Source organism: Sinohyriopsis cumingii, chromosome 15 (assembly GCF_028554795.1).
Source record: "Sinohyriopsis cumingii isolate HCF-2022 chromosome 15, ASM2855479v2, whole genome shotgun sequence".
Classification (NCBI taxonomy): Eukaryota; Metazoa; Mollusca; class Bivalvia; order Unionida; family Unionidae; genus Sinohyriopsis; species Sinohyriopsis cumingii.
In genome coordinates, this window is record NC_142975.1 from 88,742,482 (window position 1) to 88,768,829 (window position 26,348).

At 32.3% G+C, this 26,348-nt stretch overlaps 1 protein-coding gene across 1 annotated transcript in view; it reads right to left on the reverse strand.

Annotated features, from left to right (window-relative positions):
* Positions 1-18,080: 18,080 nt before the first annotated feature.
* The window catches only part of LOC149782268 (uncharacterized), a 275,026-nt gene continuing 266,758 nt past the window's right edge, over positions 18,081-26,348 (reverse strand). The window contains exon 54 of the mRNA XM_089935109.1: positions 18,081-25,270. Within this exon, the coding sequence (XP_089791235.1) occupies positions 25,101-25,270 (170 nt within the window). The 3' untranslated portion in view covers positions 18,081-25,100. The remainder of the gene's footprint in view (positions 25,271-26,348) is intronic.

The window sequence follows — 26,348 nt, forward strand, 5'->3', positions numbered from 1 at the left end:
TAATATTTCCATCTTTCACATATTGGCTTGGTCATTAACTTCGACGCACAAACAGTGGTTAATGGGTTCAAATCCATTAAGTCCAACCTGAAACAATGTATCTCATTAACAGGCTTTCCAACTTTCACTGCCTTACCATCAATCCTCTGTACCTGCCTGAAGTCTGAATCAGTGTATTTCTTTCCATAAGGGTTCCCAACTCCCACTGCCTCACAGTCAGTCCTCCATATATGTTTATATATTGACAGCTATTTCAGATGTGCTTGTTTTGGTGATGGGAATTGTGTTTATAATATAATACACATTGTTTGTTCCTTCTTTCTGTCCAGTAATGATATTTTGAATTGTACTGGAGATGCATAGCGGAGTGTACACAGAATTAACTTGTGTGATTTCAGGAAATGAAGAAGCATGGGACATGTGAAATGTATTTTAAAAACGTTTAACATACTACACTGAAACGGTGAAATATTGAACTTGTTTTACAGACCATACTAAAACTCAGTTTTCAGTTGTGGAAAAGTTATTCATGTTCTCTTGGTTTTCATTATGTCTGTTTTAATGACTGTTAAATTTTCCCTTTCCACATGACAACTAGTTTTACATCAGCATTTACCTTTACAAAACTTTACAGGTAATTTCTTCTTGATGAAAGAATGATGCTTATTGATATTGGGGGGCAAAAGGTCAAGGTCATTTACAAAATGAAGAAAAATGGTCTGCACATGATAACATTTAGTTATGCATCATCAGAGACCTGGCAAAATTTTGCAAATAGCTTTGCACATATGGTGTGGAGAAAGCCTAGGTCAAGATCACTGTCTGAAAGAAGAAAATTGGTTTCTGCTCAATAACAATAGTTCTAAATCACACACCAGGTCTGAACATTGTGTATGGCTTAAGGGGTTAGGAAGAAGTATATTGATGTTGGGGTCCAGTGGTCAAAGTAACTGTAATCAAAAGAAGAAAAATGGTTTTTGCACAAAAATGTTCAGTTCCTGACCGTATACATTAAGCAAAGTTTAGAGATGACTTACATGTTAGGTAAGAAAGAATCCTATTGATTTTAAGGTCACAGTGACTAAAAGAAGAAAAATGGTTCTTACACAATAACTGTAGTTCTAGACTATGTTTAATGACTAAAGTTTGTGGAGAGCTTGCACTTTAGTAAAAGCCAATTGACTTGGAGATCAAAGGTTAAGATCATTGTGGCTCAAAGAAAAATGGCTTTGGCAGAATAACTTCAGCAAGTTGTCAGTGACTCACACTTAGAGTAATAAAGACGTATATAGATTCTGGGGTCTAAAGGTCATTGTCATGGTATAAAAGGAAAATAATAAGAAAATAATGGATATTGCAAAGTAAGTTTTGTTAAAGACTGCATAGCTTGACCAATGGTCCAAATCGAATCATGTTGGTCAATAATCCAGAGTCAACCATACATTACAATGCCATTATGAAAAAACACGAGCTATCCTGTGCTGTTCATGGTACTCGTGTGTTTAGTTATTCCATTTCATTATTACCACTCTGATGTAAATTGTTCTGCAAATGTTTTGCACAACAGAACAATGCATAAGTATGTAATTATGTTACCACTCATATCTATAAATGAGGTTAAATGCTGTTTGAAAGGATATCGTGCTTTCAATTCATGGTGGAAAAAATGTAATTGGGATGGAAATCCATTCTATAAACAGAAATAAAAGATAACATATATTCATGGATACTTATGTTCTGGGTGGAAATAACACAGGCAGAAGATTTTTTATATAAAAAAAACCTGATAATTTATTTCTAATAAAACTATCAAAATCTAAAAGGAGACCAATACAAATGTCACAGTGTAATGGGCAACAATATTGAGCCCTCAATCGAAATCTCTTTAAAATTAAAACAAAAGAAATCCAGGATCAAAAATGAATATCAAAATACAGTCCAACAGACTTGTTAAATAGGCTTATGTCATCAGATGTCAAATTGGTACAATTATGAACGAGATCTGTGTATATTAACTCTTTACCTCACATAAGAGCATCGGGACACTTCAATTATATTTCAATGGTGGTGTGTTCTGATGCACTGATATAATTCACATGCGTTTGAATGCCTGTGCATCATCTGCATACGAATGCATTTCAACATCTTCAGTAAACATCAGCCATTTGTGCTTGTTTTTGGAGTACCACTGTCAGAGAATACCTCCATTTCAGAAACTATAGTAATTGAGGAAAATAAACATTTATAATAAAGTTATTGTCTGGTATTTAAAACTAGCAAATTTGTCGGAGTCTTCATTATTATAAATGGAGGTTATGGACATGTTCGGATGATTATGAATTGAGCTATGAAGGTTTCAGTAATACAGATAAAGCCTCAAATATTGATGTAGGCAACACCGCTGTTGAAATTTATTAGATATGGATGATTTTGTGACAAAGCTGTAGACAATGAACCAGCAGATTTAGAGGTTGAGATACATTATGGCTGGTCACACAACTTCACTCAAAGAATTAATTTTCTTGGGATTTTAAAACATATACTTGTACAAAATTTCTTCAGTGAAAATAACTGCACAGCCATCAAGATTTTGCTCTTAATCCTTTCTATTGACAACAAATATGTATTAAAAGGTAATATACTTGAACAGGACATATACTACAGTGCTTTAAATTTTCCGGGCATATTCACATGGAATCATTGAGATAACATGTTCTATTTATAGTACACACTGCACTCTGCGGTTCTGGTACATGTATAGCAACAGCAACTGACACAGTGAGGTCAAGAGTTAATGCTCTGATCTTGTATTTGATTGGTTGAACTGACACTGTGAGGTTAAAAGTGAATGAGATCTTGTATTTGATTGATTGAACTGGAGGTAAGTGTTTCTGATCTGATTTTATTTAAACTTTGTAAATAGATGAAATTTAGCTCTATTATAAAAAATTGTATCACCTAATGTGCCAAATCCAGGTAATAAGTGGTCATTTAAATTACAAAGGCATGATTATCACACCTCATTCATTATAATCAGTAATTTGGATCAGCGGTTCCTGGTTCAGTGCCATTAAAGCATGAAAAGAGATGTTTTGGTTTGTAATTTTCTGACTAAATAATTGAAAAATATTCTTTAGCTTTTGTTCTATACCTGTATGTTGAATAATTGATTCAACAGCTCAAGTAACTCCTGATATTCTTGATGAACATTTGCATGTCACTAAAAAATTTATAAAGAAAAATCTTAAATTAATTATAAAAATATATATGACCTGACAATTTTTTTGCAGCTAAATAAATGAAGGACTAATTTACTGGTTGCTAAGTTGCTGAACAAAGACATAAATTGACTTTTATCATTCACTGGCAGTTACATGTCTATGTACATTAAATTTATAAAGAAAAATCTTAGATTAATTATAAAAATATATATGACCTGACAATTTTTTTGCAGCTAAATAAATGAAGGACTAATTTAATAGTTGCTAAGTTGCTGAACAAAGACATAAATTGACTTTTATCATTCACTGGCAGGTACATGTCTACGTACGTTGACATTTTCAATTAATGGTAAAACTTGCTGGTTTATCATTTTTTCATGCATTTATATAACTGTTGTTTCATATTTTAAATACCATTACATATGAATTCAAATAAACTTTTCTGAGATTAATTGTAACAGCATAAATTGTTAACTACAGGTATGTCCAACATTATCGATATGTACATCAACAATTCAAAACATAAATTACCACATTGGACATATATTAGCATTTCACAGTTATAATGTTAAAAATATCCCAGTCTCCAGTGAAACATTATAAACTTTCTTTACTGTGTATTGATCTTTACAAGGACAATTTCTGGAGATATGAAATAATCACTAGTGACATAATTACAGGTCATGACTTGTGTCCTCAACCATTTGGGTTTCAGACAGGTGAAGACTAGGTATTTATTTCAGAGATGTGCTTCTTATTTACACGTGCTAGTTTGGCAATGATAAAAATAGGGGAGGTAACTCTAAATAAATGGTACAATCAATGAAATTGCAGATCTGTCACAATGACAAAACTAACCAGGGCCAACACATTGTCATGAAATACAAACTTATCTCAATTCCCACTTACAGTAAATACCCAAATAAGTTCTGCAAAATTAACAAAATCGAAGACTTCTACTGTATATATATATATATATATATATATATATATATATATATATATATATATATATAATTAAAACATATCACAGTAAATCAGTGTAAATAAAGTAAAAATCATATATAAATACCAAATTATCCCATTACCAAGGTATTTGCCTGAACAAAGAGTAAAAAAAAAATAAAAACTACAAATTCAAGGTGCAGTGGCAAAATATAACAGATATAAAGCATAATGTTTGGAAAAATGCCAATAACAAGTGACAAATGACACAGATTTGGTCTTAACCTCTTATTGTGTAATGGCACATTTTGATGCCGAGAAATTTAATACAGAGTGATGCTTTTCTCTGCTATTTCATGACAACCCATATTAAAAATGCCCTGTACTAAAAAACAAAAACAATTGTACCTCCATAACTGTCACTTAGATGGCTGAGAAAACCAAACTGGAAAGTGAAAACAAAGTAAATCTTTATTAACATGCAGATTAAAACAACAATACAGTTCAATCAGTGTGCCATTTGTAAACATTTGCTTAATATCCCATGGCAATGGCATGAAGCCATATGAAAATTTTAATATCTTTTATATTTTGTTATAATAAAGATGAGAACATGAGGTTGTTTGAACCAGTTCTATTATCATGGTTTCATGGAAAAAACTGAGGTAGATTGAACCCAACTTTGAACACTGGAACTAAAAATGCTATAGTAACATGTTTGCTGTGTAAATTAATTTCTGCAATTCAGCATGAAGACATGACCAAGAGCCATTGATTTCTCAACATGGATTTTTTATTTTTCAAGGACATCTAGGTGCTAATTTTAACCAGTATTATGAAAGACATGAATGATGTAGGTCAAATTATTGATCAATTTTTAGAAATGAAGCAATACCATTAGTTGCACAGTACAGCGAACTCTGCTCAACTTCTTCTAACTGGTAATGCATGGATTACTTACCTTTAAATCTTTTTCTAACATCACATATGATTTTGAAATCATTATTACCAGTTTTCATATTTTCTTGACTTTCACACGAAAGTTTATGCATGACAGTATAGAACTCCACAAAGAGTAAATCAAGTATTGCACAGTTCTAAAAACTATTACAATTCTTTGTACATGACAAATCAAAACTGCTTTCCTGTTCTTTTGAATTTCATTATTCAGGTTTTTGATGATCCTCAAAAACTTATTTCTTAATGAGCATCATTGTTAAATTACTGCCACCAGGGATATGATTAAACTTATATTCTGCTTTAATAATGACAGGGCCCAGAGGGTTGACAGGTAATTGGATTTGAAAGTACAACCCTTTATTTTGCCATAGAAAATTCAGAAAAGGATAAAAAGCTAAAACTATATTTTTTCTATGACCATCATAATGGATATAAAGAAGAGACTACCAGTAACTAATTTAATAATTAGTCTTTTAGTAATTTATTCAGAAAGAACAATGATCATACTAAATTAAGAGTCCCTTTAAGAGATTGATGATCTACTGCCTGAAAAGAATTTTTAAGAATCCAGGTTAAGTATGCCTCTTTTCTTCAACTGTTGAAATTTTAAACCATCTCCAATATTACTGAGAAATTCCAACACAACAATTTAGTAACAAGCATAACTTCATTTCTCTAAATTAACATGTCCACAAGATGCCTTTAAGAGCAATACAAAATTCAGTCTTTGCTTTTGATGTTGAACCTAATATCAATGATACAAGATCAGTTTATATCAGATCATGTCAAGATACAACCACAGGATAAATATGCTTAAATCTAAATTTAAAATCCATTCTTACTTCTTTCTGTTATAATGCTTACAAGCCAGGAAACCTTTTAATCTTAATCAAGACTTTTCACCTTACAATGAATGTCGGGGCACTTTCAACTTGTTGATTGGCATTGAACTGAGTATCAAGTCTGGTCAAAACTCACTTCTATAATTAAAGCTCAGTTATGTACAAAAATGCTAGCAATGACCTTTGACTTGCTTCATAGGTCAGTTAGGTTTTCAAAACTCATCACAAAAGTGCAGATATGTTGCTAATAATATGTAGGGTAGTAATAAGATTTTCAAGATGGTGGCCATACTTAATGTCAATCTGGTAACATTTTCATTTAGGACAAAATAGACGTATGAAGTCTTTAATGTAAAAAAACCCAAAATGATATGACCCTTCATTCATGAGGAGTAGAGATAACAATGTTCAAGCAAGATACCATGGTAGCCATATTGGATGTCTGACTGGCACCATCTTCATTGATCAATACATCATAAGAAGTCTTCTTGTTAAAACCTTTGGAGGATATTACCATTCATTCAGGAGATGCAGAGATTTTCAAGACGGATAACATGGTAGCTATACTGGATGCCAGATCAGCACTGTTTTCATTTATTGCCAAAATCTAAATATCATATGAAGTCTTTCAGTGTCAATATGAAATCCATTGAGCTGGAGTTGCAACATGAAGATTTTCAACCTGATTATCTTGGTGTCCATACTGGATGCCTCAGGGTATCATTTAGGACCAACTTGACATCATCAGAAGTCTTTTAGTGAAAACCCCATGTCAACATGACCATCCATTCAGGATGATTTTTTATAAGATTTTCAGATTGGACATTGTGGCAGCCATAATCAACAACAGATTGGCAACATTTTCATTTATGACCAACTAGACATGATAAGAAGTCTTTTTGTGCAAACCCCATCATTGTCAAGAACATGCTTTCATGAGTTGTAGAGACAGCAAGAATTTCAAACTGGCTTCCATGGTGCTGGGCAACATTATCTTCTTGGGCCAACTTGATCTTTGGAAAATCTTTTTCTAAACTTTTGTCGCAATCCTATCAGTAGTGATAACAAACTTGTGCAGACAGATGATGGACCTCTTCTGGTCCATGGTGCAGAGATAGAGGAAAACAGTAAATGTAACTTACAATTATTAATCTCCATCAACCTAATGTTAAAACTTGAGTATCATCACATTTAGGAATATTCAACTCTATCAAGTAATGGTACAACTTGAGTATCATCACATTTAGGAATATTCAACTCTATCAAGTAATGGTAAAACTTGAGTATCATCACATTTAGGAATATTCAACTCTATCAAGTAATGGTACAACTTGAGTATCATCACATTTAGGAATATTCAACTCTATCAAGTAATGGTAAAACTTGAGTATCATCACATTTAGGAATATTCATCTCTATCAAGTAATGGTACAACTTGAGCATCATCACATTTAGGAATATTCAACTCTATCAAGTAATGGTAAAACTTGAGTATCATCACATTTAGGAATATTCATCTCTATCAAGTAATGGTAAAACTTGAGTATCATCACATTTAGGAATATTCAACTCTATCAAGTAATGGTAAAACTTGAGTATCATCACATTTAGGAATATTCAACTCTATCAAGTAATGGTACAACTGGAGTATCAGTAAATTTAGGAACATTCAACTCCATCAAGGAATGTTAAAAACTTGAGTATCATCACATTCAGGAATATTCATCTGTATCAAGTAATGCTAAAACTTGAGTATCATCACATTTAGGAATATTCAACTCCATCAAACAATGGTGAAACTTGAGTATCATCACATTTAGGAATATTCAACTCCATCAAGCATGGGTAAAACTTGAGTATCAGTACATTTAGGAATATTCAACTCCATCAAACATGGGTAAAACTTGAGTATCATCACATTTAGGAATATTCAACTCCATCAAGCATGGGTAAAACTTGAGTATCATCACATTTAGGAATATTCAACTCCATCAAGCATGGGTAAAACTTGAGTATCAGTACATTTAGGAATATTCAACTCCATCAAGCATGGGTAAAACTTGAGTATCAGTACATTTAGGAATATTCAACTCCATCAAACAATGGTGAAACTTGAGTATCATCACATTTAGGAATATTCAACTCCATCAAGCATGGGTAAAACTTGAGTATCATCACATTTAGGAATATTCAACTCCATCAAGCATGGGTAAAACTTGAGTATCAGTACATTTAGGAATATTCAACTCCATCAAACATGGGTAAAACTTGAGTATCATCACATTTAGGAATATTCAACTCCATCAAGCAATGGTGAAACTTGAGTATCATCACATTTAGGAATATTCAACTCCATCAAGCATGGGTAAAACTTGAGTATCAGTACATTTAGGAATATTCAACTCCATCAAACATGGGTAAAACTTGAGTATCATCACATTTAGGAATATTCAACTCCATCAAGCAATGGTGAAACTTGAGTATCATCACATTTAGGAATATTCAACTCCATCAAGCATGGGTAAAACTTGAGTATCAGTACATTTAGGAATATTCAACTCCATCAAACATGGGTAAAACTTGAGTATCATCACATTTAGGAATATTCAACTCCATCAAGCATGGGTAAAACTTGAGTATCAGTACATTTAGGAATATTCAACTCCATCAAACAATGGTGAAACTTGAGTATCATCACATTTAGGAATATTCAACTCCATCAAGCATGGGTAAAACTTGAGTATCAGTACATTTAGGAATATTCAACTCCATCAAACAATGGTGAAACTTGAGTATCATCACATTTAGGAATATTCAACTCCATCAAGCATGGGTAAAACTTGAGTATCATCACATTTAGGAATATTCAACTCCATCAAGCATGGGTAAAACTTGAGTATCAGTACATTTAGGAATATTCAACTCCATCAAACATGGGTAAAACTTGAGTATCATCACATTTAGGAATATTCAACTCCATCAAGCAATGGTGAAACTTGAGTATCATCACATTTAGGAATATTCAACTCCATCAAGCATGGGTAAAACTTGAGTATCAGTACGTTTAGGAATATTCAACTCCATCAAACATGGGTAAAACTTGAGTATCATCACATTTAGGAATATTCAACTCCATCAAGCAATGGTGAAACTTGAGTATCATCACATTTAGGAATATTCAACTCCATCAAGCATGGGTAAAACTTGAGTATCAGTACATTTAGGAATATTCAACTCCATCAAACAATGGTGAAACTTGAGTATCATCACATTTAGGAATATTCAACTCCATCAAGCATGGGTAAAACTTGAGTATCATCACATTTAGGAATATTCAACTCCATCAAGCATGGGTAAAACTTGAGTATCAGTACATTTAGGAATATTCAACTCCATCAAGCATGGGTAAAACTTGAGTATCAGTACATTTAGGAATATTCAACTCCATCAAACAATGGTGAAACTTGAGTATCATCACATTTAGGAATATTCAACTCCATCAAGCATGGGTAAAACTTGAGTATCATCACATTTAGGAATATTCAACTCCATCAAGCATGGGTAAAACTGGAGTATCAGTACATTTAGGAATATTCAACTCCATCAAGCAATGGTGAAACTTGAGTATCATCACATTTAGGAATATTCAACTCCATCAAGCAATGGTGAAACTTGAGTATCATCACATTTAGGAATATTCAACTCCATCAAGCATGGGTAAAACTTGAGTATCAGTACATTTAGGAATATTCAACTCCATCAAACATGGGTAAAACTTGAGTATCATCACATTTAGGAATATTCAACTCCATCAAGCAATGGTGAAACTTGAGTATCATCACATTTAGGAATATTCAACTCCATCAAGCATGGGTAAAACTTGAGTATCAGTACATTTAGGAATATTCAACTCCATCAAACATGGGTAAAACTTGAGTATCATCACATTTAGGAATATTCAACTCCATCAAGCAATGGTGAAACTTGAGTATCATCACATTTAGGAATATTCAACTCCATCAAGCATGGGTAAAACTTGAGTATCAGTACATTTAGGAATATTCAACTCCATCAAACAATGGTGAAACTTGAGTATCATCACATTTAGGAATATTCAACTCCATCAAGCATGGGTAAAACTTGAGTATCATCACATTTAGGAATATTCAACTCCATCAAGCATGGGTAAAACTTGAGTATCAGTACATTTAGGAATATTCAACTCCATCAAACATGGGTAAAACTTGAGTATCATCACATTTAGGAATATTCAACTCCATCAAGCAATGGTGAAACTTGAGTATCATCACATTTAGGAATATTCAACTCCATCAAGCATGGGTAAAACTTGAGTATCAGTACATTTAGGAATATTCAACTCCATCAAACATGGGTAAAACTTGAGTATCAGTACATTTAGGAATATTCAACTCCATCAAACATGGGTAAAACTTGAGTATCATCCCATTTAGGAATATTCAACTCCATCAAACATGGGTAAAACTTGAGTATCAGTACATTTAGGAATATTCAACTCCATCAAACATGGGTAAAACTTGAGTATCATCACATTTAGGAATATTCAACTCCATCAAGCAATGGTGAAACTTGAGTATCATCACATTTAGGAATATTCAACTCTATCAAGCATGGGTAAAACTTGAGTATCAGTACATTTAGGAATATTCAACTCCATCAAACATGGGTAAAACTTGAGTATCATCACATTTAGGAATATTCAACTCCATCAAGCATGGGTGAAACTTGAGTATCATCACATTTAGGAATATTCAACTCCATCAAGCAATGGTGAAACTTGAGTATCAGTACATTTAGGAATATTCAACTCCATCAAACAATGGTGAAACTTGAGTATCATCACATTTAGGAATATTCAACTCCATCAAGCATGGGTAAAACTTGAGTATCAGTACATTTAGGAATATTCAACTCCATCAAACAATGGTGAAACTTGAGTATCATCACATTTAGGAATATTCAACTCCATCAAGCATGGGTAAAACTTGAGTATCATCACATTTAGGAATATTCAACTCCATCAAGCATGGGTAAAACTTGAGTATCAGTACATTTAGGAATATTCAACTCCATCAAACATGGGTAAAACTTGAGTATCATCACATTTAGGAATATTCAACTCCATCAAGCAATGGTGAAACTTGAGTATCATCACATTTAGGAATATTCAACTCCATCAAGCATGGGTAAAACTTGAGTATCAGTACATTTAGGAATATTCAACTCCATCAAACATGGGTAAAACTTGAGTATCAGTACATTTAGGAATATTCAGCTCCATCAAACAATGGTGAAACTTGAGTATCATCACATTTAGGAATATTCAGCTCCATCAAGCATGGGTAAAACTTGAGTATCAGTACATTTAGGAATATTCAACTCCATCAAACATGGGTAAAACTTGAGTATCAGTACATTTAGGAATATTCAACTCCATCAAACATGGGTAAAACTTGAGTATCATCACATTTAGGAATATTCAACTCCATCAAACATGGGTAAAACTTGAGTATCAGTACATTTAGGAATATTCAACTCCATCAAACATGGGTAAAACTTGAGTATCATCACATTTAGGAATATTCAACTCCATCAAGCAATGGTGAAACTTGAGTATCATCACATTTAGGAATATTCAACTCTATCAAGCATGGGTAAAACTTGAGTATCAGTACATTTAGGAATATTCAACTCCATCAAACATGGGTAAAACTTGAGTATCATCACATTTAGGAATATTCAACTCCATCAAGCATGGGTGAAACTTGAGTATCATCACATTTAGGAATATTCAACTCCATCAAGCAATGGTGAAACTCGAGTATCAGTACATTTAGGAATATTCAACTCCATCAAACAATGGTGAAACTTGAGTATCATCACATTTAGGAATATTCAACTCCATCAAGCATGGGTAAAACTTGAGTATCATCACATTTAGGAATATTCAACTCCATCAAGCAATGGTGAAACTTGAGTATCAGTACATTTAGGAATATTCATCTCCATCAAGCATTTAGTGCAAAAATACCTTCTACAAACAGATAACAAAAGAAATTGGAAAATGAAAATTGCTCTCCGTTCTTTAATAGAACAATGGCTACATGAAGTTAATTTCTGTTTACAGCATGCATCTCAGCTACCATAGGAACATTTTCAACAACTCTTTGCAGACCAGTATGCACTAAGAATGTTATTAGTTTCACAAGATTCAGATTGGATGTTTTGTCAGAAGTTTGTTTATTGTCTCTGCTTATTTTTGCATCATTCATATTTCCATGTATAATGAACCATGTGATGCAGCCCCAAGATAAATAAACCCATTTTTGTCCAAAAATGAAATGAATCCATGGAACTATGATGATAATAATGAGCATGATGGAACTATAATGATAATAATGAGGATGATGGAACTATAATGATAACAATGAGGATATTGGAACTATAATGATAATGATGATGATGGAACTATAATGATAACATAATGAGGATGATGGAACTAAAATGACAATAATGAGCATGATGGAAATATAATGATAATAATGAGGATGATGAAACTATAATGATAATAATGAGCATGATGGAAATATAATGATAATAATGAGGATGATGTAACTATAATGATAACATACTGAGGATGATGGAAATATAATGATAATAAAAGGGTGATATAACTATAATGACAATAATGAGCATGATGGAAATATAATAATAAAGAGCATGTTGGAACTATAATGATAATGAGAATGATGGAACTATAATGATGACATAATGAGGATGATGAAACTATAATGATAATAATGAGCATGATGGAAATATAATGATAATAATGAGGATGATGGAACTATAATGATAATAATGAGGATGATGGAACTATAGTGATAATAATGATGATGATGGAGCTATAATGATAATAATGAGGATAAAGAAACTATAATGAATGATAACATAATGAGGATGATGGAACTATAATGATAACATATTGAGGATGATGGAACTATAATGATAATAATGAGCATGATGGAAATATAATGAAAATAATGAGCATGATGGAACTATAATGACAATAATGAGCATGATGGAACTATAATGATAACATACTGAGGATGATGGAACTATAATGATAATAATGAGGATGATGGAACTATAATGATAATGATGAGGATGATGGAACTATAATGATAACATAATGAGGATGATGGAACTATAATGATAACATAATGAGGATGATGGAACTATAATGATAACATAATGAGGATGATGGAACTATAATGATAATAATGAGGATGATGGAACTATAATGACAACAATGAGCATGATGGAACTATAATGATAACATACTGAGGATGATGGAACTATAATGATAACATATTGAGGATGATGGAACTATAATGATAATAATGAGCATGATGGAACTATAATGATAACATTGAGGATGATGGAACTATAATGATAATAATGAGCATGATGGAAATATAATGAAAATAATGAGCATGATGGAACTATAATGACAATATGAGCATGATGGAACTATAATGATAATAATGATGATGATGGAACTATAATGATAACATACTGAGGATGATGGAACTATAATGATAATAATCAGGTTGATGGAACTATAATGATAATAATGAGGATGATGGAACTATAATGATAATAATGAGGATGATGGAACTATAATGATAACATACTGAGGATGATGGAACTATAATGATAATGATGCTGATGGAACTATAATGATAACATACTGAGGATGATGGAACTATAATGATAATAATCAGGATGATGGAAATATAATGATAATAATGAGGATGATGGAACTATAATGATAACATACTGAGGATGATGGAACTATAATGATAATAATCAGCATGATGGAACTATAATGATAAGATATTGAGGATGATGGAACTATAATGACAATAATGAGGATGATGGAACTATAATGATAATAATCAGGATGATGGAAATATAATGATAATAATGAGGATGATAGAACTATAATGATAATAATGAGCATGATGGAACTATAATGACAATAATGAGCATGATAGAACTATAATGATGAGAATGATGGTCTCTGTGTGTGATTTAGATTTTTAACATAGCTTCAACAGTTTTTCAGTCATATCGCTACAATGTCTGCAGTGTGGCAGTTTATAGTGATGTCTAGCACTTTGGCATCATGCTGCAGACATGGAGCATGATGTCCCACCCAGTCACATTATTCTGACACTAGGCTGACCAGTCCTAACACTAACCTCTTAATGCTGAGCACCTAGCAAGGCAGCTGTTAGTACCATTTTATTAAGTCTTTGCTATGAATGTAGATACATGTACAAATAAAGAGGAACAACACTACCATTCCAATGTAGATCATATACTTTTGAGTGACTAGTATTTTCAGCTATTCATTTGTTATAGTATTGTGGACCTTATTTTTGACCTCCACTTATGAAAATGTATATGTGGAGGTACAAACAAAAACTATGTCACTGACCTAATTTCCCTGTTTAAGGAACTTGTGCCTCTTAAATTTTTTCATTATACCCTCAATATCTTGTTCCCTTTTTTGCCTTAAAGCAAATGAAAATTGGTATGTTGATGATTGTTGAGGAGTGTTACTCAGCCATATCAAAGTCAGTGTGACCTAATTTGCAATGAGTAAGTTCTTTATTTTCAAATGTTTGTAACACATTTAATAACTAGGACTGTATTTCACTAACACATGAAAATTGGTATGATCACTCAATATCTTAGACTGTATTGCACTTACATGAAAATTGGTATGATGATACATCTTGCATAAAGTAACTCACTCATACCAAAACTAGGTTACTATGACCTAATTTCCACATGTAAGTGACATTTGTATTTGGTTTTTTACATTCACTAAGACTTTTAACCCATTAAATCTAGACTAATCAAACTTTGTTCGGACCCTACACTAATGAGACTGTTGATGCATTTTACCACATAATGGCTTGATGATTAATTTAGATTTACAACCAGTAGGTAATGGGATAAAATCCTTTCAGATATTTCAGAATCTTCAAAAGGGTTTCCAGCTACCACTGCCTCAATGTCAATCTGCCATACCTGCTGTATATTGTCAGCTATTCCAACTGTGCTTCTCTTGATGAGGGGAATTGTATTTACAATACATTGTTCTTTTTTTTCTTCTCTCCAGTAACTATATTTTGATTTGTACTGGAGACTAAGTTAAGTGTACACAGAATTATCTTGTTGATGCCATAAAATGACGTTGTATGGGACATGAAAGGTTTTTATGTGATAAATATATAGCATGCTGATGTAGAAATGGTGGAATATTGGACTCCTTTTATAGACCATACTAAAACTTCACTTTCAGTTGCAGAATAGTCGTTTGTGTTCTCATGGATTTTCATATGCTTGTCTTATATTATTCAATGACTGTAAAATTTTCCTTTTCAAAAATGATAACTTTAGTTATATAACATCTGCCTTCACCAAACTTTACAGGTAATTTATTCTTGATGAAAGAGAAGTCTATCGATTTGGGGGTCAAAAGATCAAGATCACATACTAAACAAAGAAAAATGATTTCTGCATGATAACATTTAAGTCTTGGCCAAACTTTGTGGATAGTTTGCACAATGGGTGAAGTAAAAAGCCATCTGATTGGGGTGGGGTCAAAGGTCAAGGCTACTGAGACTGAAAGAATAAAAATGGTTTCTGCTCAGTAACATTAGTTCTGCATACCAGGTCTCAACTTTGTGTATGGTTTAAGGGGTAAGGAAGAAGCATATTAATGTTGGGGTTCAGTATTCAAGGTAACATTGATTGAAAGAAGAAAAATGTTTGTATACAAAATGTTCAGTTCCTAACCACATACCTTAAGCAAAGTTTAGGAATGACTTACATGTTAGTTAAGAAAGAAATTTAAGATTCAAAGATCAAATTCACTGTGACTAAAAGAAGATAAATGGTTCTCAAGTAATAACTGTAGTTCTAGACTATGTATAATGACCAAAGATTGTGGAGAGCTTGCACTTTGGGTATGGTAAAGGCCTATTGACTTGGGGATCAAAGGTTAAGATCAAAATGGCTTTTGCAGAATAACTTCAGTTCAAAGGTAAGTTCCTTGACCAAATTTTGTAAATGACTCGTGCTTTAAGTAGTAAAGAAAACTATTGATTCTGGGGTCCAATAAGAAAATAATGGATGTTGCAAAGTAATTTTTGTTCAAGACTGCATGGTGTAACCAAAGATCCAGATCATTGAGTCATATTGGTCAGTAATCCAGGGACAACCATGACCTAATAGTGTCTATATGGACTGTTAAACATTGACCATGCATGTAATGTGCATGGTACACTTGTGTTTAGTTATTCTTTTTCATTTACTTGGGTGTAAATGGTTCTACAAATGTTTGGCATTATGAGACAATGAATAATCATGTTACCAATCATATCTAAAAATGAAGTACAATGCTGTTTGAAAGGATAATGCAATTTCAATTGACAAAGGAAAAAATTTAATAAGGATAAAAATCAGTTTGGTAAACAGAAGAAAAAGATAACACGTCTTCGTGGCTAACTCTGTGTGGGTGGAAAAACACAAGATTTTTTTTAAAAACTCGTATTTTATTACTAATCAAACTAAAAGCTGACCACCAATACAACTGCTACAGTGTTCTCAAATGAAATTTCTTTAAGGGTAAAAAAAAATGTTTTAAATAAATCAAAATACAATTCATCAGACTTGTTAAATAGGCTTGTGTCACCAAAATGTCAGATTGGAACAATTATAAATGAGATCCAGACAAATGAACTCTTTACGTTGCATAAGCATTTTTGGACACCTCATTTATATTTCAATATTCTGATGCCTTGATATAATTCACATGCATTTGAATGCCTGCGCATCGTCTGCATATGAGTGCATTTCAACACCTTTAGTAAACATCAGCCATTTGTAGCTTGATTTTGGAGTGCAAATTTGGAGAATACCTCCATTTCAGAAACTTTAGGCACTGAGGAAAATAGCTATCACATCATGTTTTTACAGTTTAAGATAAAGTTATAATCTGGTTTTTAAAAATAGCAATTGTGTTGGATTCTTCCTTATTCTAAATGGAGGCTGTAGACTTATTCAGCGCCTTTAAGAGTTTGGATGATTGATTAGAATTATGACTGTGAAGTCTTTAGTACTACATATAAAAGTACTAAGATACTGATGTAGGCATCACTGATTTTGATAATTTATCAGATTTTAATGATTTGGTGATAAAGATATAGACAACAGACCAGTAGATTTACAGGTTGAGATAAATTTTGGTTGGTCACACAAGTTCAATGACATGAAAGGGATTGTAAAGCATGTAACAGTAAAAAGAAAATCTTCAGTGAAAAAATAATTGCACAAATTTTGCTCTTAAACCTCTCTGTTGATAACAAATATGTATGAAAAGGAAACTAAGGTTACAATTTAGGTTGAACCAGATATTTACTAAAGTGTTTAAATTTTTCAGGCAGGTGGATTCATTTAGGTAACATGTTCTATTTATAGCACTCTGCACTAAGTGTATAGCAACAGCAACAGACACTATCAGGCACAAAGTTAATGAGGTGATCTTGTATTTGATTGGTGGAACTAACATTATGAGGTAGAGTTAATAAGGCGACCTTGCATTTGATTGGTTGAACTGAATATATGTGTTTCTGATCTGATTTTGTTTAAGCTTTAACTTGGCAATTAGGCCAAAATTTGCTCACTTATAACAATTTTATCACCTCATGTGCCAAATCCAGGTCATAAATGATGGTCACTTAAATTATGAAGGCATGATTATCTCAAACTCATTCATAATCAGTAATTTGGATCAGAGGTTCCCTATATGATGCCATTAAAGAATGAAAAGCGATGTTTTGTACTTTTTGACCAAATAATTGAATAATATTCCTTTGCTGTTGTTCTATACCTGTGTGATGAATAACTGATTCAGCTTAACAGCTAAAGTGACACCTGATATTCTTGATGAACATTTGCATGTCACTAAAAAATTATGAAGAAAAGAAATCTCAGATTAATTAAAAAATATATATGACTATTGACAATTTCTTTCCAGCTAGATAAATGATGGACTAATTTACTAGTTGTTATGTTGCTGACTAAAGACATTGTCACATAAAACTGACTTTTAACATTCATTGGCAGATACATGTCCATGTATGTTGACATTTTCACATAAAACTGACTTATCATTCATTGGCAGATACATGTACATGTATGTTGACATTTTCACATAAAACTGACTTTTATCATTCATTGGCAGATACATGTCCATGTATGTTGACATTTTCACATAAAACTGACTTTTATCATTCATTGGCAGATACATGTACATGTATGTTGACATTTTCACATAAAACTGACTTTTATCATTCATTGGCAGATATATGTCCATATATGTTGACATTTTCACATAAAACTGACTTATCATTCATTGGCAGATACATGTACATGTATGTTGACATTTTCACACAAAACTGACTTTTATCATTCATTGGCAGATACATGTACATGTATGTTGACATTTTCAATGGATGGTAAAACTTGCTGGTTTATCATTTTTTCATGTATTTGTACAACAATTTGTATTTTGATACTTTAAATACCATTACACACGAGTGCAAATAAATTGTTGTGAGATTAATCATAACAGTATAAATTGTTAATTACAGGTATGTCCAACATTATCATTATGTACATGGACATCAAACACTTTAAAATATATATTATGACAATGGACATGGCATTTCACAGTTACAATTATCCCTGTCCCCAGTGGAACATTATAAACATTCTTTACTGTGTATTGCTCTTTACAAAGACAATTTCTGGAGATATGAAACTATCCCCAGTGACATAGTGACTGCTCATGACTTGTGTCCTCAACTATTTGGGTTTCAGACAGGTGAAGACTATGTATTTATTTCAGAGATGTGCTTCTTATTTACACGTGCTAGTTTGGCAATGATAAAAATAGAGGAGGTAACTCTAAATAAATGGTACAATCAAGGAAATTGCAGCTCTGTCACAATGACAAAACTAACCAGGGCCAACACATTGTCACGAAATACAAACTTATCTCAATTCCCACTTACAGTAAATACCCAAATAAGTTCTGCAAAATTAACAAAATCACAGGCTTCTACTGTATATATGTAAAATTAAAAAAACATCACAGTAAATCAGTGTAAATAAAGTAAAAATAATATGTAAATCCCAAATTACCCCATTAACTATATATTTGACTGCAAAAAGAAATATAAAAACTAATATACAAGGTGCAGTGGTAAAATATATCAGACATATAGCATAATCTTTGAGAAAATGTCAATAACAAGTGACGAACAACACAGATGTGGTCTTAATCCCTTGTTGTGTAATGGCACATTTTAACACAAAGTCGCTTAGTACACATTGATGCTTTTCTATGCCCTTCATGACAAACCATATTACAGATACCAGCACTACCAAAATAAAACTTTTGCATCTGTAACTATCAATTAGATGGCTGAGAAAATCAAATTGGAAAGTAAAAACAAAGTAAATCTTCATTAACATACAGGTTACAACTACAATGCAGTTCAATCAACATGGTAATTTGAATAAAAAGTGTATCTGCCATTTGTAAACACATGCTTTGTTTTCCATGGCAACAGCATAAAGCCATATGAAAATTTTAATATTAGAGTTGAAACATTTTAAACTGTTATCGACGAGAACATGATATTTATTGAAACAAATTATCAAGGTCTCATAGCAACAAAAAAACATGAAGATTAAAGCAAACTTTGAACACTGGAATTAAAATAGCTGTGTTGACATTTTTGCTGCGTAAATTAATTTCTGCAATTTCAACATGAAGACGTGACCAAGAACCAGTGATTTCTCAACATGGATTTTTTATTTTTAAAGAAACGTCAATTTTAAGATCCGGCTTAATGAAGTGAGTCGTATTATTCATCAATCTTTAGAAATGAAGAAGTACCATTAGTTGCATGGTACAGCAAACTCTGATCAACTTCAAACTGGTAATGCATGGTTTACATATCTTTAAATCTTTATTTAACATCACATATCATTTTGAAATCATTATTACCAGTCTTTATACTTTCTTGACCTTTGCACAAAAGTTTATGCATGATAGTAGAGAATTCCTCAGTGAATAATTTAAGTATTGCACGGTTCTAAAAACTATTACAATACTTGTATGTAAATGACAAATCAAAACTGCTTTCCTGTTCTCTGAATTTCGTTATCTAGCTTTTCAATGATCCTCTAAAACTTATTTTCTAACCAGCATCATTTTTAAATTACTGCAACTTGAACCAAGGACATGGTTAAACTTGGATTCTACTTTTATAATTAGAGGGCCCACAGGGTTGACAGGTAATCAGATTTTGAAAATACTACAACCTTTTATTGCTACTTTTTTACTTACCATAATAATGGATATAGAGAAGGGACTAATTAATTTGATTTTAGTCCTTTAAAAATTGACTAAGATAGGAACAATGATCATACTAAATTAAGATTTAAACAAGAGTCCCTTGAAGAGACTGATGTTCTGCTGCCTGAAAATAATTTTTAGGAATCCAGGATACAAATGTTTTTTCTTTTCAAATGTAGAGTTTTTAGACCATCTCCACTATTAATGAGAAACTCCAACGTAACAATTTAGTAACAGGCATAACTTCATTTCCCAATTTGTCATTGAACCTGATATCATTGAAAGAATATCAACTTGTATCAGTCCATGTTAAGATACAACCACATGTTATGTTTGATTAATCAACATATTGGTGCAAAAAACCCAAATATTAAAATCCATTCATACTTCCTTGCGTTATAATGCTTACAAGCACAATTAAAAACCTAAAACAAGACTTTTTACCTAACAATGAATGCTAGGGTGTTATCAACTTGTTGGCACAATTTGTTTTTTTACAACCAATTAGACTTCATAAGAAGTCATTTTGTGAAAACCCCATGTTGTCATGAACATCCGTTTGTGGTAGTAACAATTTCAAACTGGCTGCCATGGGGATAGGCACCATTTTCTTCTAGGACCAACTAGATCTTAAGATATATGTTTTTAAAGTTTTGTGGCAGTCCGCCCAGTAGTTTCAGATGAGTAGTGATAACAAACTTGTGCAAAAGGCCATTGGTCTGCGGTGTAGAGATAAGGTAATGTCACTTATAAAAACATTCAACTCCATCAAGCAAACGAAAAAACAACAATTTGCTTGTTTTAATAAAAGGCATGGATAACCATTGATGTACTGCATATATTACACCATCAAAAAATGGAATCAAGTATAAATATTTCCACAGAAATATAAGTTAAATATCCAATCTCGTGAATTTATGTGTGATCTCCATCAAGCAATGGTAAAACTTGGCTGATAGATATTTGTCACACATTGAGTATTACCATGTATTGAGGTAAATGATGATTATGAATTTGCTTGTTTTTAAAAAAGTCATGGATAACCAATGATTTATTTGCATATACTACACCATCTAAAAAAATGGAATCTGGGTGTAAATATTTTTGACAGAAATATATACATTGTCATAAACTGAAATATCCAATATTGTGTGTGTGTGTGTGTGTGTGTGTGTATGTGTGTGTGTGTGTGTGTTTGTGTACACACACACACTACATAAAATCTAGAGCAGCTTTTATGTCCAGATCAGGTGAAATCGTCTGCTACTAAATATGACTTTACTCAGTGCAAAAATACCTTCTACAAACATAACAAAAGTAATTTTAAAGGAAAAAGTATGTATAACCTAATTTCTAAATGTACAATCTACATATACATATACACCAACTTTACTGTTTGTTAAAATTTACCTATGTATAGGGTTTGAAATAGGATTCTTTTTCACTAACGCACAGAATTACCAAATTTTTACTGATCCTACCTCAGTTTCACTAATCCTGCTAAAATCATGCAGAAACCAGCAAAGATTTTAATTGAACACTTTTATTCATTAATATTAACTAAAAACAATAACAACTGTATTTCACCAACAAGACTTGCAAATGATGTACTACATGCACTTTCATATTTCTCTGAATACTTAGTGTCGAAAGTGCAAAATATCACAGTTTGTCCTAGGTCACCCTTATTTTCTGAGCATTTCTGACACTTGTTTAGTCTCCTCTTTTGATCTTATTTCCAACTGCACTCTTTAATCATCTAATTTCTGCCATTTCGGTGGTGGTAGCACACCTTGCAAATACTTCCATATTTTTACAACCGCCTCTGCACAATACATGGAATGTTTATCAATAACAATATTAATATTTAATCCCATTTTTCAGTATAATTCTAGATTATTCATTGAGTTGATGAACATGACCTTTTCCAATTGATATCCTGAGTAATGAAATCAGGCTAGTTCCACATACATGAAGACTGTTTTGACAAAAATTACAGTAATTTAGTGGATGAGTGGTTTAACACCATTGATTTGCACTGCAAGTATTTATTGTGGAAAGAAAAAAAGTGATAAGTGATTATACAATATGATAAGAAAATAATTTCAAAAAGATATTAATCTTATTTTCTTTTGGAGTAGTGTTTTTTTTAATAACATAACTGTCATGTCCCTTGTATATGAACATAAGAAATTTTGGAAAGCACAGTGTGTCTCACCTGCCAACAATGGTATGATGTATATTATAGTGAAATCTGACCATAACAATTAACATTAATAAAGAGACAATTTTTAAAAAAAAAGTAATTAATAAAGAAACAAATTTTACACACAAAAAGTTGTTAATAAAGAAACAATAAAGTCATTAAAAAAGACAGAATTTACAAATGAAGTAATCAATAGAGACTGATTTTACAAATAAAGTCATTAATAAAAAGACAGAATTTAAAAAGTCATTAATAAAGAGCTTTATTTGACAAGCAAAATCATTAATATAGAGACAAATTGTGCAAATAGTCATTAATAAAGAAACAGATTTCACAAATAAATTTATATTTTATAGTAAAATGACTATGCCAATCAAATAAACTCAGATTTTATAGTAAAATGACTATGCCAATCAAATAAACTCAGATTTTAGAGTAAAATGACTATGCCAATCAAATAATCTCATATTTTATAGTAAAATGACTATGCCAATCAAATAAACTCAGATTTTAGAGTAAAATGACTATGCCAATCAAATAAACTAAGATTTTAGAGTAAAATGACTATGCCAATCAAATAAACTCAGATTTTAGAGTAAAATGACTATGCCAATCAAATAAACTCAGATTTTAGAGTAAAATGACTATGCCAATCAAATAATCTCATATTTTATAGTAAAATGACTATGCCAATCAAATAAACTCAGATTTTAGAGTAAAATGACTATGCCAATCAAATAAACTCAGATTTTAGAGTAAAATGACTATGCCAATCAAATAAACTCAGATTTTAGAGTAAAATGACTATGCCAATCATATAAACTCCTAAATGGAATTTGCCAAACAAATAAACTCATATTTTATAGTGTTTACATGACAAAACCCATTAAAGGTTCATAATCCTGCCAAACCAGTAAACTTAGATTCTGTAATAAAATGACTATGCCAAAAGATGGTATTGTTATCGTCGGATCTGATAATGCATGCCACATCATTTTAGCTATCTCATGACTTGCAATGAAGAAATCTCCAGTGTTTTCAACTTGGACTGTGGTAAATAAAAATACAAATACATTTCTATATCTGAATAAATTTGTATTTAGAGGTACAAAAAAATAAGTTACTCTACAGTATAATTAGTCTTTTTTAGTATTGCTTATTTTTACTTAGTTTTATAATTGGGTCCTGAAAATCATAAAATATCCAAGCCTGAGATTTTGTGTTGGCCAATCAGAAAAGGGCTTGAGATTTTGGGACAGCTAATCATAGAGGGCTTTACTTTTGTAATGACACTTTTGACTGACTCAGGAACTACCTCAGTCTGAAACTTGGAGTTTTACAATCTCCATGTCTGACCTGGTATTTCTGTAAAAATAAACAAGTAAGCATTCTAACCTATTATTATACATGAGCCCTCAACCTGTAAATTATAAACATCTTAGTAAATATTCTAATTTTACTGGGATTTTACAGAAAACTGCAGCAGTTGAAATAACCCGTTACATAGAAATTTCAGAATCACTCACACTCACTTGCTCCTTGGGATTTTCTATTTTTTTAAAAATGCAATATTGGTTGGTTGTAAGAATTTGCTTATCAATGTTTACAATTTCATTCTACATCTGTGTGAGTATGGTCTGTAATAGTTGGTGATAATCATAACAGACATGGGGGTGGGAATATTTAAGCAATCCAACCTCAAATTTTAAAAGCTGATCACCATCATTTTACATCTGGCCTGAAATTTAAGTACAAGTAGGACGTTTACTAAAGTTTTAGTCATCTGAGCAGCAACTTTTAAATTTGTACAAAAAACATTTTACAGGGGAGAAAGGAAAAATATGTTTAACATAAATAACTTTCAATAAAAAATTTGAAGTGAATTTTTAGCCTCTGACATAAAAACTTTAAGACTTAAAGCATAGTGCTTATGACAGATACAAATCTCTCTTTGATGACTGGCAAATCATTGTTTACATGACAAATACAAATCTCTTATGACTGGAAAGTTATTGTTTACATGACAGATACAAATCTCTCTTTGATGACTGGCAAGTCATTGTTTACATGACAAATACAAATCTCTGATGACTGGCAAGTCACTGTTTACATGACAAATACAAATCTCTCTCTGATGACTTGGCAAGTCATTGTTTACATGACAAATACAAATCTCTAATGACTGGCAAGTCACTGTTTACATGACAAATACAAATCTCTCTCTGATGACTTGGCAAGTCATTGTTTACATGACAAATACAAATCTCTGATGACTGGCAAGTCACTGTTTACATGACACATACAAATCTCTCTGATGACTTGGCAAGTCATTGTTTACATGACAAATACAAATCTTTCTCTGATGACTGGAAAGTCACTGTTTACATGACAGAGCAAGCCTGACTGGACTGTCTTTGTAGGCGAGGCCTGTCCTGTATTTTAGAGCCTCGCTGTTTGAAGATATGTCTGGAAGGGACTGGGTTAGGCTTGTCTGCTGTCTCTACCTTCTCTTCTACCTGGGGTTGAGAGCTTTGGACTGGTGCCTGAGCAACTGTAGTGGAAAATGCCATATAACAATCAACTGTTGACTGAATGTAAAATACAGTTTTGTATACCAACTGTATTGGAAAATGCCATATAACAATGAACTGTTGACTGAATGTAAAATACAGTTTTGTATACTGTGGTAAGTTCAAGTCATTCAATTTTTTTGTAATCTGTGCTATTCAAGCATCAAGATCATAACTTTCATATTTTCCTGGCACTAAATGGTGAGCTCTGGTGAAGAGGTTTTTAAAAATTTTATTGTTTTGCAAGTCATTTTTCTTCTTCTGAGTTGAAATGCTGATGTTTTCTTAATATATAAACAAACTGCAGATTCCACAGGGTATGAATGTGTACCAGCTAGTAAGTTACTTGATTTTTCTGATGATTCTGGAGTGTAAGTTAAAGCAAGAGATAAATCTGATGCCAAATGAAAAAGACAAGACAACTATTTTCCAGATTACACTGATGGCCATCAATATAGCATGGAAATGGAATGGTGGATATGGAAAATTCTACACTAATGGCCATCAATATAGCATGGAAATGGAATGGTGGATATGGAAAACTCTACACTGATGGCCATCAAAATGGCATGGAAATGGAATGCTGGATATGGAAAACTCTACACTGATGGCCATCGATATGGCATGGGGATGGAATGGTGAATATGGATAACTCACTGACGTCCATCAAAATGGCATGGGGATGGAATGGTATAAGTGGAAAACTCTACACCGATGGCTATCAATATGGCATGTGAATGGAATGGTGGATATGGAAAACTACACTAATGGCCAGCAATATGGCATGGGTATGGAATGGTGGATATGGGAATTTCTACACTGATGGCCATCAATATGGCAAGGGAATTGAATGGTGTATATGGAAAACTCTACACTGATGGCCATCAATATGGCATGGAGATGGAATGGTGGATGTGGAAAATTCTACACTGATGGCCATCAATATGGCATGGGTATGGAATGGTGGATGTGGAAAACTCTACACTGATGGCCATCAATATGGCATGGAATGGTGGATGTGGAAAATTCTACACTGATGGCCATCAATATGGCATGGGT